The following is a 20,434-nucleotide window of genomic DNA, read 5'->3' on the forward strand; positions in this document are numbered from 1 at the left end:
ACATTTTGAATTGGTGCTTCATATTTGTGGCTACATGTTCTGTGAACATGTGTGCTTTTTTCATCACAGTTTGAGATTACACGTTTACTTTTGTTATCATAATTGTATGCTAAACTACCCTTTTTTATAATTTCATTCTCAACAAGCTAAAATTTGAAATACAACAGTGTTATTATTTATACTTAACTTTTATTTTAGATATTTTTCGCTTTTTTATAACCCCTACCCAGTGGTACAGCGGTATGTCTGCGGACTTATAAGTCTAGAATCCAGGTTTCGATACCCGTGGTGGGTAGAACCATTGTGTAGCTTTGTGCTTAATCCCAAACAAACACTTTTTTTATAATATTCTTATGATAAATAAGATTTGGGACCAAGACTTTGCTTTATTTGATACGTTTTTAAAAGCTAAAGTTTTCATAGCAATTAATAAAAATCATTTGTGGATTAGTTTGGTATTATAAAGACTGATTATAAAAATGTAATTGTTCACGTCGTTGAAATTCTGATATTTGTTTAAATATTCACTTTTTATTCGAGAATTCACGATATCTATTATTGCTTGCAGAGAGTTCATATTTCTCTTTTTTTATCCCAATTAACCAGCACATTAGTAGCCATCTTCTGGCATCCTTCTTCTGACAATGTTTTGCTTTCTTCTATTATATCGTTCAGTCTGTATTTTCTTAAGCATGATTATTCCAGTATGTGACGTTAAAGATAAAACTGCCTGTCTTAAACTCTTTTTTTGTTAAAGTGAAGTTAATAAGAACCATTAAGTTTACCTGTCAAAGACACAGCTTGTCGAGAGTCGTGAATGGCATACTTTCACACTATGCTCATTCTTTTTATAAAGCAGTTAACTTAATATATGTATACGATTTTATTTCATTTTAGAACATTTTTTCTTTCTTCCAGAATCTAATTGCCCGCACATTACATAAACACTTGAAATTTCTTTGGGATCACATATAATATCATCATTTTAATTTTATTTTTGGATATTTTCTATCTACTATCTGCGTTTCTGCTGGCTGGTGGAAATGGGGAAGTAAGGCGTTTTTTTGTTTCTTTGGGTTCGTCAACTACTTTAAGTCCTTGCTTCTCAAAAGGAAGGTTAAGGTATGTAAGTGCTCTTAAAATCATTACCTCCAAAATTCCAAAAGGCAATACTTCACCCAAAAAAAGGGAAGGTGAGGTATGTATGTGTAAAAGTAACTACCCCTCAAAAATGGTGATTTAGATCCTATGTTTGCCAAAAAATCAGTAGCTTCCTTAGGGACGGTATTTGTCTATGTAATCAACTTGCATATGAAATCTGAGTGCTTGAATCCTATGTCATGATGTTTTGTGCTTGCAATCTCAGCTTTGCCATTGGACATGGGATAACTTTATGCATATGTCGTACTACCTATATATAAGATACATAATTCAGAGAGTCGCTAGTTTCTAAGAAGCACTTTGAAAACGGTAAAATATGCTAGATTCTTTTTAAAAGGTACCCGCTTAAATATCAAAAATATATATAAAATTTTAAAATAGCTATTTTTGAGCTCATAGATTTATTTAATTACAGCGTTTCTTCTCTAACAGTAACGCCCCAGTGGCACAGTGGTATGTCTGTGGACTTACAACGGTAGAAACCGGGTTTCGATACCCGTGGTGGGCAGAGCACAGATAGCCCATTGTGTAGCTTTGTGCTTAATTACAAACAAACTAACAGTAACAGACAGACATGATCACGTACAACATTCATAGTTATACTTGATCGTGTTTCTTTGTTAGAGACGAAACGTTGTACTGAAAAAAGTTGATCGTCCGACAAATATTTGTTTCAAACTTTATAAATGAAATATGTTAATTACTTCGATCTCGTGTCGCGAGAGCTTTACTCTCTGCAAGCTCGCCTGAAAGTGGAAGTGCTTTTGATTATTCAAACTATATGCTGATTAAAGTGAGGTGAGCAAAGAATTATCACGTTCTTCATTATTTTCAAGCTATGTTTTACTCTCAAAATATTACAGCGAAAACATTGAAACTTTGTCAAAGTCCAAACCTTCTCGTGATATATTCGACCATATACCCAAAATCTACTGAGAAGTGAAGAATTAAGATATTGTTCAGCCCGCGGTGAGAATTTTTACCGCTTAAAGAAAGCGATACTTTTGTAATTTAATAATCCACTTGATCCATTCAAAATGGCGAAGAACAATGTTTGAGTGTCAGAAATGGCACTTTTTTAGTCGATGAACTTACACTTAATAAAGTAAGAACTGATGTATGCAGTCTATAATTTTTCCTTTATTAAGATGGATTTCAAGTACATTTTCGAATGCACGGGAAAACTTTCCACATTTATGTTATGATTTAATTAAAAAAAACATGTACGTGTATGACTGTACATGCATTTAAAGAATATACCCTGTGAATAAATAAGCTTCAGTGTAATTTTCGGTATCACCAATCAATACGAAGGCTTGTTTAGTAATTGCCATTTGGCTTGTTAACCCAGATCATAAATGAGATCTGTCCAATTGTTCTCACACGTGCTCTCGTAGGGCAGAAGTGAGTTTTTCTGCTCTGACATGGTAAGCGTAAGCTGTTCAAAAACTTAACTCGTCGTCTATTATCTATCTGTATGCCTTGGTCTATGTGTCTGCCTTGCCTCTCAAAGTGTGGTTCGAAACCACTGGTGGTCCACAGGCTGATTCGAAATGCAATTGACTGAACGCAACGCCATGGCAGAGATTATACGAGAGATTAGAACAGGTGGAGTAGGACCGGTAGCTGGTCTGTGGAGGGTCTTTTTTTGTCCTGCCGAAGTGGTCCGCGTACGAAAAAGTTTGAGAACCACTGAAATAGAACAGTTGATCTTTGTTTCATTCGTAGTCCAGTGAATTAAACATTTGTGCTGTCTATAAACTGGAGTGCGTTGAAATCAAGTCCTGTCTTTGTCGCTGCATCCTTTTTTCAGTCAGATTGAAGCGGAACATTCTTTTATTATCTGCGGAACTAATTTGGCTGTTGGAACATAAATAAACAAGAATATCTAGATGTTGAGGAAAAAGTCACGAAGAACCCGCATTTTCATTTGTAACGCCAACAAAACTAATGCAAGAAATGATAAGTTGCAGGCTTTGTTAAATCTATGGTAAACTTCCGAAACTTGTTCAGTCAAATCAGATATCCGCAGTACATAGTTGGTTATCTTACTTATTTTCCATGTTATCATAAAATTCCATATTTTTTTTTTCTCATACAACATACGATTTATTTCATTCTCACACTTCGGCTAATTTAACACATGTCCGTAATTAACTATTAGAAAAACAAGAACGTTTGTCATTTTATTAGACATATTTTTTAAACTTGGCAGCTTTGGCTCTATCCTTCTGTACGCTGTTTATTGGGAGGCTGAAGAGAAATAGTTATAGTTTTACTGGTGATATAATAAGAAACAGTACTGATTTTTGGGATTACGCAGTGAGGAAAAGTACTGGTTTCACTACTTAAAAAATGTTTCCATTGGAGATGATGAAATATCTAACCTCAATGCAAACTGGATAAGCAATTAGCACACTTTCGGTATTGAATGTAGGATGTACTTCATTTTAAATTGTTTACATCTTTAGATGTATATTTGTCGATGTATCTAAATGAATGGCTTTTCTCAACAGAACCGCCATCAAAGGTTTTGATACTGGATGAAAGAAATACGACGTTATCAGGACTTGTAGGCCCATACAGTGAAGGGCAACCTTTAAAACTTACATGCATCTCTTACGGAGGTGAGTGAAATCAATCATGAATAGTAATAAAAATTCATCTATCGCGTATTTTTTTTCTCTTACGATTGCTGTCTAATTCGCTCAATGATGACCTATTGACTCAAGTATAAATATTTATTACATTTCTAATAAGAGAAAACTAATCTTCTCATGTGGTTAGTTTATCTATTTTTAATGGAGTAATTAATAAAAAATGCCCACATCGAGGGATTTGCCGTTTAAGGTACTAATAAATAATATATATAAGCTGAAGAGTGTGTACAGATTGTGCACTTACACAGGTTAAAAAAAAATCTAGCGATATACAAAAACGTCAATTGACATATAAAAAATTTACAATTTATACCCAAAGTTGTTGAATTTGATTTTTCAAAATTGTTCAACCTGGTTGGTTTTGTGACATAAGCATTGTACTATTCTACCATCATATAAATGTTAAGATTTGATATTAAGCATTCAAAAGAAACATTACACAATAGCTTTACAATTTCGGCATAATTTTCAGGTGTTTCATGCATCATATTATGTGATTCTGCAGTAGTATGCCTTAAAATTCAGTGTTCTGCTGCCTATTAGAGAATTCAGTTGAACGATGCATGCTAATTTTGTCGCTTAATATTACTGTTATAGTAGTAATAACATCCACTGGAACACGAGTGTTACCACATGAAATATAGTACAATATCCATCAGTACAGAAGTGTTGTCACATAAATTCCTTATACGCCCAAGTTTAACAGATTTCTACAATTAGTTAGGTTCTTCGAAAAGTTATTACGATCTGTCTCTTTTAGCGTAAAACTATACAATGGGCTTACTGCGCTCTGTTCACAGATCCTTAAACTTACCGCTGATCCCATCAAGGGACTAGGATCTGGCCAATAATCAGCTGGGCATTAATTATACTTCTAGTGTTTAAGTTGGAATTTTAATTATTTCTTGACAGTCACTGATAGAAAATTTTAATTAGAAAATACCGACGCACTTGATTTATTCGAGGTGTTGTTTTTTGTATTTATCAGACAAGAGAATATTTCTGATGTGACTTTACGTCCATATGATCTCGTATTTACGTGTGTAATCCCTGTTTAGCCAACATGTAAATGTAAGCTAAAATTTTAACATTTAAATACGAACGTAAAAACTTAACGATTATTTAAAAAACCCACAAAAAAACGTGAAATTAATTTCACCAGTTGGCTTCAATTACAAAATTTATTGTATGTGTGGGATCGAATGGAATTACATCGATTCCAGTTTCTTTGATCAGCGTCATCGAAATACTGAATATACCTAATCAAATATTAATGGCCTAGTGGTTAGTATGCTGTTCTGTGAAACCGAGGATCCATGGTTCGCGTCTTGCACTTTCGGGCTGTGGGTGCTTTATAAGAGTGACGGTCTAACCCGTTATTCAATGGGAATAAGCCAAAAGTTGGCGGTGGTTGGTATTTACTGGCTGCCTTTCCTCTAGCTTATCACTTCAAAATTATGGACGGCTAGCGCAAGTAGCCCTCGAATATCTTTGTGTGAAAATCAACAAACAATCATCAAATACCAATCCTCGTCATCCAGTGATTTAGTAAGTCCAATATCAATGCCTCGAATATAATTCATCCAGTGATGAAGCGAGTCCCATACAACGACCTCAAATCCACCGTATACATATTTTACAACATAGCACATCACATATTTTATTAAGTGTAACAATCGCTATTTATCCACAAACACTTTTCGCTCGTAAAACTAGGCTAACATGCGAGAAATGTGAGTTTTTACTTATAGACAAAGACAATTTGCCTTTCGTGTACAAACAAATATCTGTACAACAAAAAAGAAAAGGAATAAATACGCATGTGTTGAAAAAGTTTACTAAACGATTTTCAACATCGTAGCTTCTATTTCAGCTTGCTAAAAATAGCAATACAACAATTTACTCCGTAAAATCCTCATACGCTGAAAATTGTTGGGGCAATGCAAGACCATGTAAGCAATAATTCTTTGTGTTAAAAACACCAAGTCTATAGATATATCATACTTTACTAATAGAGTTATTGCACTTTATAAAAGAAATGTTCCAGGTCCCATGCTGCCCTTATAACTACTTCCTCATTGTCGATCTTACTCAGCCTGATAGCCATAATTATGTACTGTTTCCCGATGCCACAATTTATTAGATCATGCATATTGACAAGCTTTTCACAAACGTTATGATTTCGGCTTTCAAGATCACTGATCATGTTTAAGTAGACTAAAGTTTACTGGAGCTGCATCCGGGAATTTGACAACAGTCGTTGATTTCGAGATATGACTGAAAGCTAGCAAACTTTTATGCCTTCATTATCATCATCAAATCCTTGTTTAATATATTGTTAACTATACCACTACTTATGCTCTGCTTTATCGCAATGTATTTTTGAGCCGAAGGGTTCTCTTTCATAATGGTAGTCTTAACTTTGCGGATGAGAATGTTAATCTGGATTGAAGGCTTCCTCCTTCGAAATATTTTTCCTTTTGGCTCTAATTCGTGTAATAATCTTATAATATGAATATCCTTCCTAAAAAACAAACACACACAAAAAATAAGTAACATAATTCCCTCAACATAAATCTATCCGCGGTGGCATAGCGCGATGGAATGATAGGGAATTCATTGTGAATCAAATATATAGTTGCTAAGCCTTTCTGCTTCTGGGTTTACACGCCACTATCAGTATATACAAATTATCCAACTCCCCCTCCCCCTAAATTTCGTGTTTTCAAAAAATTTATCAAATAATGATCACTTTTTCGATCGTTAACAACAATGACAACGAGAAATATTTTGGTTTATCTTAACTATCATATTTTGCTTAAATTAGCTTTTACGCTATGCATCAACGAAACTGTTTACGAACTGATTAAACACCTTTCATATATTAAGAGGCAAAAGTTCTGCCGATCATTACAAATTTCAAAGACTTTAGACGCTACAACTTTTGGATGACTAAGTTGAAACTTAATATTGAAAGTCGTTACTCTAGAAGATGATTTTTCAGGTAAGCCAAGACCGGCAGTTTCGTGGTGGAAAGGAAATAATCTGTTAGACAATAACTACTCCTTCCTTCCACACAAAATGGTAGAGAACGTGTTATACATTCCTGCACTGTGGAGGTACGATCTGCTAATGAATCTGACTTGCAAGTCGTCCAACAACAATGTGACGGTTCCACTTTCCAGTACCGTAACTCTCGACCTCTATCGTAAGTTTTCGTATATCAACTGACTAAATGTTAACGTTACGTGGTGTGATATTTCTGTCTTTCAATACATTTGTGTCATAGCTTAATACTTTAGTCGTTAAATCTGTAACTTAGTTTTCTGAAAAAAATCTATATTTATTTAGGCATACAATGCATTATAAGTTAATGAAGTTAATATATCTTTCCATTATTCAAGTATATTTTCAGATTTTCAGATTAAACTAAAAGAAATAGATATTTTAGTGCAATATTGACTTGATTTTTTAAAAATTCCTAACTACTTTATGCTACATGAATTCAAGTGAAAATGTCGAATTAGTTGTCGATCGACTGAGCTTATGAAAAATTTATATCATTTATTTACGTAATTTCCTCTAATATGGCCAAATATGTCAATATTGATATCAATTGTTTTCATGCTCTCTTGTCATGGGATTTGTAACAGCAAGTTAGGATTTGGTAGATAATATTTTACTTCCGAGTAGAATCTTCAGACTGGGAGTGGCATAATGGTTAGCATGTCGGACTGTAAATACGAGGGTTTGTGATTCGCATCCCGTTGCTGTAATAATACGTTTAATTTGTTTGTTGGCCTGGGTATGTTGTACAATAAATTGTATTGGTCGAAGAAGACAACGGGAAACCATTCCAACTATTATGTATCATAATAGAAACCACGGTTTCATGAGTTATTGTGTCCGCCAAGCATCGGTTCCAAGGGTGGTTAAAAAAATAACCAATTCTTGCTCCAAATATTATGATGATTTTTTCTAGCACTCGGATTCCGGTCTTTAATTTTCATTTTTATTTACTTTTTCTATTTTTTTTTTATATTTGGAAAACTACTATCACGCAAGAACTTAGCAAAAGTGATCAATTCATTTTTCAGATTTCGAGGATCTGGTTCTGGTGTGAGCTTTCGGTTCTTAATGTCCATATTCTGCAATTCACAGCTCTAAGTATTTGTTCAGGACTATAGATTATCGGATTCTCTAAAGTGAACAGTTACTTTCGAATTGCTTCAAATTTTACATAGTACTCTCTCACTGTTAGGTTCCAAGATAGTGGGGTTGGGTCGAATTTCATTACACCTCCTGGCGGCAGGGGTATTGTTTTCACTTTGTGTGTCTATTTGAAGTTGTGAAACATATAATTTGAAAAGACTGAAGTTGACTGTTCCTAAAGAACAAATTGATTAGGTTTGGGAAATTTAATACAACGGTTAGGATCACACTGAAGGTTAGCCGCTTTCGTCATAATATGAGCAAATTCGATTTGGAAAAATGGTCAAAATTCGAGAACAAATTGAGAGTGAAAAATTATTTGGTGTATATTTTAAGTTGGCTTGTGTTAAAGCATCATAAGGCGAGGGTTGATCTTTAAGTACCTTTCTTGTTGTGATCAGGTTTCTTCGCATTTCTGACAATTTATATATTCATATGTTAATAGTTTTGACATTATGGCATTAAAAAATACTGTAACTTCTGTCATAGCCAATGTTTTTTTCTGTCAATCATTAGAGTCCCTTGTTCTTTTTTGATGTGAATAATTTCTGGCTATGTTTCATGACCAATGTCTCAAACTTTACAAACGTTGCTAGAATTATTATTACAGTATAACAGTTATTATCATAGTTATGAATTATTAATATTCTCTATAATTAAGAGTTTATCTTTAAAATCATAAATAAATAAGTCATTTCTTACTATAAACTCAAAACATTAAGTAAAAGTAAACTGAAATTAACGCTGTCAACGATCTGTCTGTGGATATGAGGTTTTAAAGTTACCTTTAACGACCAAAAATAGAAAATAGCATGCTACATCAATACCATTAAATGCTGTCAGAAGTGATCAACTCGCTATTTGTAATTTTTTATACTATTTTCTAGTCAAACCAGAAATAGTTGAAATAGAACCGTTTAAAATACCAGTTGCTGTGGAAACTGAAGTGGAGTTCCAATGTGTGGCCACAGGTGCTCGTCCAACAGCACTGATAACATGGTGGTTGGGTAATCAGAAACTACAGTCGTCAACAAATACCCAGAACAACAAAAGCCACAGCAGCAGCCTGCTAACTTATACACCGTCTATGGAGGATGACAGGAAGTATTTCATGTGTAATGCCGAAAACCCCAAAATACCAGGAAGTAGTATCAACACTGGGTGGTTTTTAATGGTAAACTGTACGTTTCAAAGAAGGCCTAGCTTAAAACTTAAGTTGTGTATAATATCAAACATACTCGTAACTTTAGTTTTTATATACTTATTTTACACTCTGGAGTTTCTAGTACTAGATCCAGAAAAGGTTCCGACGTGGCCTAGTGGTTAGTGTGCCTGAAATGTGAATTCAGGGTTCATTCTTCATCCCCTTTCCGCAAAAATGCGTTCTGTACTTTGATGTCATGGGTACGCTATAAGAACGACAGTCAAATCCCACTATTCGATCAAACAATCGTAATCCAAGAATTGGCAGTGGGTGCTGTTGGTTAGCTGCATTCCGTATAGTCTATCAGTTCAAAATTATGTACGGTTATGTGCAGAGTAATCCTTTATTAATTCATTAAATAAAATTCATTAATACGTGCTGGAGTTCACGTGGCTGTTATTTCACTAGTTACTTAAACTATCAGGGGGAAGCTACTTTAGTTCGTGTGAAAACAATATGTTAAAAGAGACGTTAACCTCGTACAAATAAAATTTGTGCGTGAAAAATGGAAGCTTTGTTTGTTTGTTATTAAGCACAAAGCTACACGCTCTGCCCACCACGGGTATCGAAACTCGGATTCTAGCGTTGCAAATCCGCAGACATACCGCTGTGCCACTAGGGTGGGCAAAAACGGAAGCAATGTGGCTTTTCTAAACGTAATTAATTTATATTAGCAATAGATCAATTACAAATAAATTGAAAACATTTAATGGATTAATCATCCTCTTAATCAGCTGAAAATGTAATATGTAATCAAATGATATCGAACTACTATGTATTCTGCCAATTATTAAATTAATTAACATGGTACTGATTTATTTATTCATCATTATAGATGGTCGCACAAACTGATAAACCTAAATGATATATCATACAGTTTTAGTGGATAGTATAATTCGTCATGTTCAATGAAATGTATTTGAAAATGCATTTTAACATCACATTTAGGGACAACAAAGGACCTACGCTGTCCCATCCACTAAATTAAACTAAAACTATTAAAAAACTCTCAAATCCATCTCTTATTATTCATATATTTATCAATCTTTCTCTTAAGCTCATTTACATTTACTGCCTCCTCAACATCCGAAGGCAATCCGTTCCAAAAAAAAACTATCCTGTTGAAACATAAAACTGTCTTAGCTGAAAATGACTCCTACCCTTCCAAAAGTTATATTTGTGCCCCTAGTCTTACCATTCTCACCATTAAATATGAAGAACAATGATGCATCAACACTATCAATTCCCTCAACAATCTTAAACATCTCAATCAGATCTCCTCTAACTCTATATTTTTCAAGAGAAAACAATTTCAGAGATTTTAACCTCTAATCGTTTGACAAACTTTCCATTCCAGGTATCATTGTAATAGCCCTCCTCTGAACCCTTTCCTAAGGCAAGGAGCCAAGACTGAACACAATACTCCAAATATGGCCTAACCAGTGACATATACAATGAAATTATAACCTCTTTAGACTTGTATTCAATATTTCTGTATATACAACCTAAACTCCTATTTGCCCTACCACTAGCACAGCACACTGCTTGGATGATTTGAGGGACTGATCAAACACTAAACCAAGATCCTTTTATTACGTAACACTGTTAAGGTTATTCCCATCCAAATTATACTTATAACTCACATGCATTATCTTGCATTTGTTATAATTAAAACTCATCTGCAATTTATTTACCCAACTCACTAAATGATCTAAATCCTTTTATAAATCAGCAGCACCCTCCTCAAAGCCAAAAACACCCAATACCTTAATATCATCGGCAAATTTGAGTAATGTATTGTCCATTCCTTCATCTATGACATTAATGTAAATCGAAAAGATCAATGATCCTAAGACTGAGCCCTAAGATACTCCACTTGTGACATTAATGCAGTTTGCCTGAACTCAATTTATAATAATCCTCTGATAACTTCCATCCAGACACTATTCTATCCAATTAGCTAACTCATCCTCTACATCGATAGATATAATTTTAACAAACCTTTTATGTGTCACTTTGTTAAATACTTTCTGAAAATCAAGATAAACGAAATCTACACCCTCACCCTGATCTACATAAGCAGTAACCTTTTCAAACAATGTTAAAAGATTTGTAAGGCAAGATTTTCCCTTAGTCAAACCGTGTTGCTATCCAATAAAATTCTAAACTGTGTTAAAGAGCTTTGCAAAGCATCTTTCATCAGACTTTCCAAACCTTTTCCCACAACTGAAAAGGAATAAAATTAGCCAACTTCCAATCCTTTAGCAGCTGTCCACTATACAAAGACGTACAAAAATAGTAGCAAGGGGCTCACATATCCAATCCTTAACCTCTTTCAAAATCCTTGGGGAAATATTATCTGGCCCAGAATCCTTATCGTTCTTTAAACTTCCCCAATTCTTTTAACAAGCTCAGAATTAATGTGGTAATTTTGTTCGATCTTCTTTCCATCTATCAACTGTCCAAGATGTGGAATATTGCTTAAATATTCATTAGTAAAAACTGAAGAAAAAAGCAGAATTCAATAACCCAGACATCTCATTACCATCAGATGTGAGCCTTTCTTTATCATCCCTCAATGGTCCTACTCTTATCCTAACATTTTGTTTACCCTTAATTTATTTTAAAAAATCCTTAGTATTAATTTTCACATTTTCAACCAACCTTTTTTCATATATCCTTTTTTATGCTCTAATTTCCTGTTTGACCAACTTTCTTGATCTTCTATAATCTTCTAAATCTCCCATCATACCATTCAATTTAAATTTCTTAAATTCGTGATGATTTTCTTTAATTTTATCCCTTATACCATTTGTGAGTCAATCTGTTTTTTACTTGCAGTCACCCCTTTTCTTTCTATAAGAAATATGTTTAGCTTGAATATTTAAAAAATTTTCTTTTGAAATTTTTTCACATTTGGTCAGTGTATCCAAATAACTCAGCTACCAAATTCACAACACCTAAATCTTGTCACACCCCTTCAAAATTTACTTTCTTGAAATTTGTAACCAAAATAATGTTATTACTGATTTCCATATACAGCAAAACATCGAACCTAACAGAGCAATGATCACTTGTATCCAGATGTTCTCCAATTACTATCCCCTCAACCATTTCTATATTAGAAGTTAATAATAAATCTAAAATGCGTTGTTTCTTGATGAAGAAATCCATCTTTTCCAAAAACCATTCTCCCTCATGGTTGGACTCTAACATTTCCCAATCGGCATGCCTGAAAATAAAATCACACCATAATTATGACTTCATTAACAACTGAAATCTTAATCTCACTATAAAATTTCACATTAATTTCATTGGTATCATCTCGTGGTTTGTAACAAATTCCCACTAAAAGTATTTTCCCTTTATATCCATTAATATAAATCCAAATTGATTCAATCTCCTTACTATTATCTTCGATATTCTCAACTTCAACAGGATGTAACTCACATTTTACGTAAAAAGCCACTCCTTCTCTCTATGTAATAACCTATCCCTATTAAATAACCTATAAACTTGTATTTCATAATCTAATTCTGTTCTCCCTATTTACCAACAGACTATCCTATCCACACGCCTTGTCAAAGATTCGTCTATAAATATAACTCCTTATGTTTATCATTCATATCTTTCTCTGTCCCTTTTGTTTTTCTTCCCTCGAATAGTTCCTTATCTGCACAAGCTAAACTGAAACCTGTTGCTCAATAAAACACGCTCATTACAATTAAATCCACTACTTTTAGACCTACTGTTTCTAACTTCCTGAAAGTCATTGTTAGCTGATGTATCCCTTGCATGTAAAAGCTTAAGTTCCTCTTGAAATCCTGCTGCCATTTCCCACAGTATCCTGCTGCCATTTCTCACAGTTTGCTTGGGCGTTGATTTATAGAACTTTGTGTACCTCAGCTTTTTTATTTTGACGCTTATATATATATATATATATATATATATATATATACTTGAATTACCAGTCTTTATTTACTTCCACTCGCATGAACTTGCCTTGAAATAAAATGAAGTTGCACAGAATTATAATATCTATTCTATCTAGAAATACTTTTGATGTGTTTTTAATTTATTATTTGTTGTTTGATAAATTCTTTTACTTTTTAGTGATTGTAAACTGTTGATTACACACTCTAGTATACTGTGTTTAAAAAAGTGAAATAAACTGTATTACCAACCCAACTTTTAAAAAGGTAATGCAATATCTAGATGTTGGGGTGAAAATAACCCAGCTTTTGAAATGACGGTATAGTATCCCAATGTTGAAGTGAAAACAAGTCACCGTTGTTAGAAACCAGAGCAGTTCTTAAGCATGTTAAGCATTGACGTAGTTAAGTTTGTATCATTTTTGTTTTATGTAAGCTGATTACTGCTAACGGCGGAATTAGTGCTTCATAATGTGTTTCGTTTGAACTTCGTGCAAAGCTACAAGAGGGCTATCTGCACTAGCCGTCCCTAATTTAGCAGTGATAGACTAGAGCGAAGGCAGCTGCTAATTAATGCCACCCACTGTCAACTCTTGCGCTACTCTTTTACTAACGAATAGTGGGATTAACCATCATATTGTAACGCCCCCACGTCAGAAAGGGTGAACATGTTCGATGACGGGGTTCAAACCCGCGACCCGCAGATGGCGAGTCCAACCCCTTAACGACCAGGCCATGTCAGGCCCGTAATTTGTTTAAACGGAAAATATACCTGCAGAGAGCTCGGAATTGGTCCATGATTATTTTTACATAACTTACATAGAATACAAATGATTTTGTATTTTATTTTACTCACAACTGAATACTACATAGAGTTTTTAATTGATAAAATAAGTCATATTATGTTTTGTAATTCAGAATTAAGTATCTTTATTACCCCACCTTTATATCTTATGGGCAACTAGGAAAGCTTATGAAAGGATCAAATATATCAATTAATAACATAATTTTGCAATCTTCAGTTCTATACAAGTTTAGTATCCTAAGTGCACGTTTCTTTGTGTTCGTATTGAAAAGTATTGCGATGCTGGTTACAAACTTAACTTGGCATCCTTATGTAATTCGGTTAGATAATCGTACTGTCACATTAATTGGCCCACCAGTGGCACAGCGGTATGTCTGTGGACTTACAACGCTAGAATCCGGGTTTCGATACCCGTGGTGGGCAGAGCACAGATAGCCCATTGTGTAGCTTTGTGATTAATTACAAACAAACACATTAGTTGAGTTCCAATTACTTTAAACATGTCAATGCAAAAGTGTTCAGAAATCTCAGAATGTTTGAGCTCATGCGAAAAAGCAAAAATTAATAAATATAGTGCCAACTACGTTCTATGTAAATTAAATTGCGAAGGAAGAAAGTAAGTTAAAGATTTATTTTCCTCAAGATAACATAACTTTAACTCCTCTTTATTCCACAAAAAAAATGCAATTTTTGTAACCAATTTAAGGAATCATTGGTTCTCGTCATCTTAAGTGAGCCAAGGAAGACTTGTAAGGGTATCTGTACTTAATGATTTTACTTGCAATAAACAATTTACTTAAAACGTTTCTATTCTCTAAGAAATCGCACTTAAGTATAAGTTGCAATATTCTAATTCCGTTTCACTCCAGCATTTTCCAGAACATATAAACACATACATATATATGTATATTAACATGTGAAGAGAATAAGTAATATCCAAAGCATATATATATATATATTATATTGATTTGTGATGAATATGTATATGAAAAGTAGACCTACAATACTATACGTTAATAGCATTAGTTTTTGTTGGGTTTTTTAATTACTTTACCATTTCCTTCCTTAGCGGATGCATCTTTTGATGGTAGAAATAATGTCTCTCTATTAGCATTTGTAATTTTCCAACTTTACCCCTTCGGTAAACGTATTAAAGTTGGACACAAAAGTATATCTATTTGGTTCTCGTTGTTGTTAATACAATGTCGTGTTTATTAAATTAACAGTCAGACGAAATAATCAGCGTAAATTAACATTGACGTCAACAGTAAATGAATAATGAGAATGCATTTCTACAAAATGTGTAATAGTAATAATTAAATGACTTTTAATTTGCTTACCTAGTTCTCTCATTGAGAGGGGGGGGAGCATTTCAAGGCAACAAAGATCAAAGAGATAGATCACGAAAACAAATACAACGTGCTCTGTTCTTGTTTACAAGCACATTGCATTTCACTTTCAGCCGGAGGTACGTAGGTTTTTGATATCAAACTATCAAAAGCTGAAAATAAAAATAAAACACTTGATTAAATACTTTCCGCCAAAGAGGTATACTTAAGCTCTTGTTCATTTGACGTTTAGTTGTATAAATCTCTTCCAGTTTAACGTTGAATATTATTTATGATTTTAACTTTATACACAAGTGCCAAAATACTATAATTAGGATTGTATTACTTTTTGTCCAGTTAAAAGTCTGTTCTGGGAAAGGCATAAACTCTACAGGGAACTAGAAGAAGTTTGCCAAAAAAACAACATTTTAAAAACTATTGATGTTGTTTGCTCTTCTAAAGAAATCAAAAGGGCAACACCCCCACAATAACTTCCCCACAGTTTTACACTAGCTCAGCAAAACTGCACTGTTGGGACAATACAATTAGGGTCAACTGCTTTAAGCAGTTTTCTTCATACGGTTGATTGACCTTTAGCAGAGGAAAGGGTGAAGCACAACTCATCAGACATCCCATGTCTTAAGTCATTAACTGTCAACAATTTCAATCCATTATTATTATTATTATTGCGTCTAAAGTTTTCTTGGATTAGTTTTCTACTGTCATATGATAGTTTTTTAATATCCATCGCATGACAGGACTAGAGATATAAATTTTGACCAATATGAAAGAAAGCGGTCAAAGTATGATGTCTATTACACCTTATGAACTTTCACAATCTCTACACCAGGTTTTGGCAGCAATAGATTTCCTTATTAGTGGTTACTAGTTTAGTAGTCTGATCATAGATGTCTTTAAAAAGCTGGTCAGAGAAATTATATTTTTTAACGACCCCTTTTTTAGATGGATACTTTCGTTAAAACATTAGAGATTCTCACTTATTAATTGCATTGTGGACTAAGCGTGATATTATTATATTTTCAGATTCATAGGCTCAAGTATTACCTGACGCATTACGTGATCAGTCTGTTTTATGTATATAATTAAATAATTTCCAAATGGTGTGAGAACGGTCCTAATAAATATACGTAGAAAGTGTATGTGTGTATGCATGTTTGTTGCTTGATAATAACATTTTTAAAAAATGACGTGTAAAACGGCATCTAATTACCGTTTGTTTTATTTCGAAACAACTTACAGATAAATAAAAACAAAAGACTTCGCAGATAAAATACAGGCAAACAAATAAAATTAGAGTACAAACTATAACGTGAGAAAGGTAAAATGCTCGTTAGTGGGAGATGTATCTACAGAAATAAAAAAGTCACACAACGGTAGAAATAATTGGTTAAGAAACTTAACTTCTTAAGCACTACATCTGGAAGAAAAATAAAATTAAGAGCTGTTATTGGCGCTAGGGTCCACAACTTCCCATATCTAAACTATCATTTACCGTTTGTATCCAGCTGAGGACGGTAGCTACTCCTAATGAAATATTGTTATAAAAATAAGTTACTACAACTAGGCCATTGGGAGAGCATAATAAAACCTGACATATCTAGGTTATAAATTAGTACTATTAGATGAAAGGAAAATGGGATTTTCTTTTTAGTTCCGGACACGTAGCAGTAAATATCAATCTATCATCCATCCTATTATTTGTACTGTTAAAGTGTATGTTCAGTTGGATGAATGAACTTGGATATCTACAAATTGTAGCTAATATGGCTATCCGGTGTGTCGCAGTGGTTAGCTTACTAAATTGCGAATCTGAAGATTGGTGGTTCATATCTCTTAACCGTAAATGCTTGTAAATATTGTGATTTAAAAGCAATAAGTTAATATAAGTATAGCACCTTTCACCTTTCAGTCTGAAACAAGATCGCATTTTATTCGGTTTGGAATACGATCTCAGTCAAGTAATCTGTAATAGTCTGGGAGAAATGCAGCTGAGAAATTAAGATCATCGAGTTAGTACTAACACTCCAATAAATACAACTGTTCTTTGTGATCAGTTAAGCATACATTTTAACTGTGTTTGTTTTAAATTAATATTGTTCACTTTAATTGTTCATTTGTGTTTAATCTTTAATTATATTTCAAGACTTTAGTAGTCAGAGAACATAGAATTATTTCGTAGTAAGCATCACATTGAATCTCCTGTTATTAGCTGATCAGTCTTACTGCTGTAAGTGGAATCAGTCTTTCCTAAAAGTACCACACATTGGATAGGTAAGTTGAAAATTATATTGCCGTGACTTTAATATATACTATTGTGGAGTTTTTGTGTTTTATACGAACTGTGTACCGCCATTACTTAAACTTTTGTTACGTTTAAAAAGCTTTGTTGTCATAAGATGACATTTTATATGGCACAAAGGACATGATCAATAGAGAGAGTGGAATATCAGTCCTAGAAGAATTTCTCTCATAGACATTAGACTTTTGCTGATGCTGCAAAAGCCCATGCCATCTTGATAGTTAGATCTCCAGAAGAAGATATTCCAATGTGTGTCTACTATGATCTACCACTTAGCTTCGACTTCAATGCAAGGAAGGAGAGAACAACTGAAAGTCATCATGGTGGCGTTGAGTCTGGTGAGTCTGAGACCGATTGGGATGGTCTCCATAGAACTTCAGGCCTCTGTCAGCTAGGGCAACCCCACCTCGTCCTTAGTCAAAGTCATAAGACAATAAGTAAAAGCTGAGGTGCAGTTGGCTGACAGTATTCACCAACAGAAGCTAACTCACCAGCAGGTGAGATGGAAAGCACCTAATGGCGAGGACTGTAATCTATGAGGCAATAGTGAGCCTCTCCAAGATGAGAGGTTTTCTGCCAGAGTGACTATAAATTTGGAGTCAAACACGACTAAGGGACGAAATGCAGAAAGCAATCGTCATTGTGTCACTATGGATCAGAATATGATTATTCGTTGGAGGATTGAAGTTCTAGTAATTTTTATCACATGATAGCCCGATGTTTAGGACATATCCTCGGGTGTTGACATATAGGTCACGAGAAAAATAACTTATGACTTCCTCACAGATCCCTGAGAGCAAGACTCAGCACATTTCTCTCCGATATTTAAGGGTATAGCCAAGAAAAATCGGGATAAGGTGGAAAGAGGTCGTTAGATATACATGACTGTTTCAGTTTAAGTTTAATGCGAGTGTTATGATTTAGATAGTTTATATAGCGCAAGTGTGAAATTTATATATTGTTAGAAGCGGTAGTTTATCGCAACTTTGTTCATATCACTGTTTATGAATTATACGTTGTGTAGTTTAATTGTTGTGAATTGGCGACTGTAGTATTGTTGCTTCATATTACTAGAACCTTCTAAGTTTTTCTCGTTGCTTTAATTGAGTATTATTATATCATAATATCTCGAAATGTGTGGAACGTTCTAGGCCTCTATCGGGCTATAAAAACGCGTCCAAAATGTAGTTCAAAATATTTAGTTAGACATATAAAAAATTATATCTAGACTGCGTGATTTTTTTAGTTTTGCCATAAAGAGCAGAAAGTAGCGATTTTTAAAGTGAAATTATTAAAGATTATATTGTAATAACAGAGCAGAGAACTATAATTTGTCTTTTCCAATTGCATTCCAAATAAACTGAACCAGCCTGTGTGGACTTTGAAGAAAAAGAGAAAAATTATTTAAAGATCAGGACACAACTGTTATAACCAACAGTGCAATGAGCATCTTGATATACGTTTGATTTGTTTTAATACATTATTTTAAAACAAGTGGACTATGTGCTGTTTTTTTATTGTTGACATTTATCGACAACAAGTCACAGACACCTACTGTAAAGAATCCAGCCCATACATTAAAACCTGATTGCAATTACCTGGTTATTTAGAATGAACTAGATGAAGAAGCAACAGAACTAGAAGAAACAGCTCCAAGTGCCTTCCTGACTGATAAACCTAATCAATTATCATAAATTAGATACGTCTATTTTCCGTGAGATTGACAGGACTAAGAGGCTTTGGCCAACCTTGCTTTCTGAGCTATCAAACATAACTTCATAATAAAAACAAAATCATGGGATAGGTGATGGATTATTAAGCTAGGACAGTCATGTGTTTGAAATAGTGCTAAATGAATAGGTATTGCAACCCTTGATTTCCAAGTCATGCAGTGAAATAATGATTTTCACTTGGTTACCACAGTTACGAAGGGTAGTGTCGATAGCTATAATGCTAAGTTCGTCGAAAGTTTGCACAACTAAAGATGATAGTTATGTTTTGAAACCACAGTCGATAGGACTTAGTGACCTTACTTTTTGAAACTAATAAGTAATCTTCTCTGAGCTGAAACGTTCATCACGTTTCGCTATATGTGAGCTCCATGGATCATATCACTCAAATCTTTGCTAGGTTTCCGAGTTACCAAGTTATCACATAGTTTTTACTTGATTAAGTTAAGACTGCTGGAGTGATTAGATATAATACCTAGTACATCAACAGTTTGCACAACTGAAAATAGTGTCTAAATACTCGAAAACTTAGCTAAAAAGGTATTACAGCCCTTGTAGTCCAAGCAACTAAGTGACTTTCGGAGGTGAAACCTCGTGATGTTTCGAGAGAATTACTTGCTTGACCTGCCTGAGTAACAAAGGTTATATGTAACATACCACATGAGTCTCACAAGATTCATTTCAGCACACATTGTTGTGTATATAACTTCCTTTATGTAGTGAGGAAGTTGTTTCCTCTGGATGTATATTGATATGTAGACCCTAGCAACAAGATGAACATTAACTCTAACTCCAAGAATCATAACCGAAAATTCTTAGTTCAGCTGAATTTTGCCAGTAATTATTCATTTCATGGCGCCAGAAAAGAAACACCTGAGAGGTTGATCACATTTTTTTCAACTTGGTTTGTGTGTGGTAACCCAAGATAGTTACCAAAATATTTTTTGTATGTACAGAAGGTAGTCTGCTATAAGCTACTGATGTGGTGACTATTTTTAATGGCGATATATATATATATGTATGACATTATGCATGTATATGTGCATATACATACGTATATATATATATATATATATATATAT

At 33.9% G+C, this 20,434-nt stretch overlaps 1 protein-coding gene across 2 annotated transcripts in view; it reads left to right on the forward strand.

The window, feature by feature from the left end:
- Positions 1–20,434, forward strand: part of LOC106467241 (nephrin-like) — a 139,452-nt gene that overhangs the window by 83,519 nt on the left and 35,499 nt on the right. For both annotated transcript variants that reach the window (XM_022395976.1, XM_022395971.1), the window contains exons 3-5: positions 3,678–3,788; positions 6,826–7,029; positions 8,921–9,214. In XM_022395976.1, the coding sequence (XP_022251684.1) occupies positions 3,678–3,788; positions 6,826–7,029; positions 8,921–9,214 (609 nt within the window). The remainder of the gene's footprint in view (positions 1–3,677; positions 3,789–6,825; positions 7,030–8,920; positions 9,215–20,434) is intronic.

Source organism: Limulus polyphemus, unplaced genomic scaffold (assembly GCF_000517525.1).
Source record: "Limulus polyphemus unplaced genomic scaffold, Limulus_polyphemus-2.1.2 Scaffold78, whole genome shotgun sequence".
Classification (NCBI taxonomy): domain Eukaryota; kingdom Metazoa; phylum Arthropoda; class Merostomata; order Xiphosura; family Limulidae; genus Limulus; species Limulus polyphemus.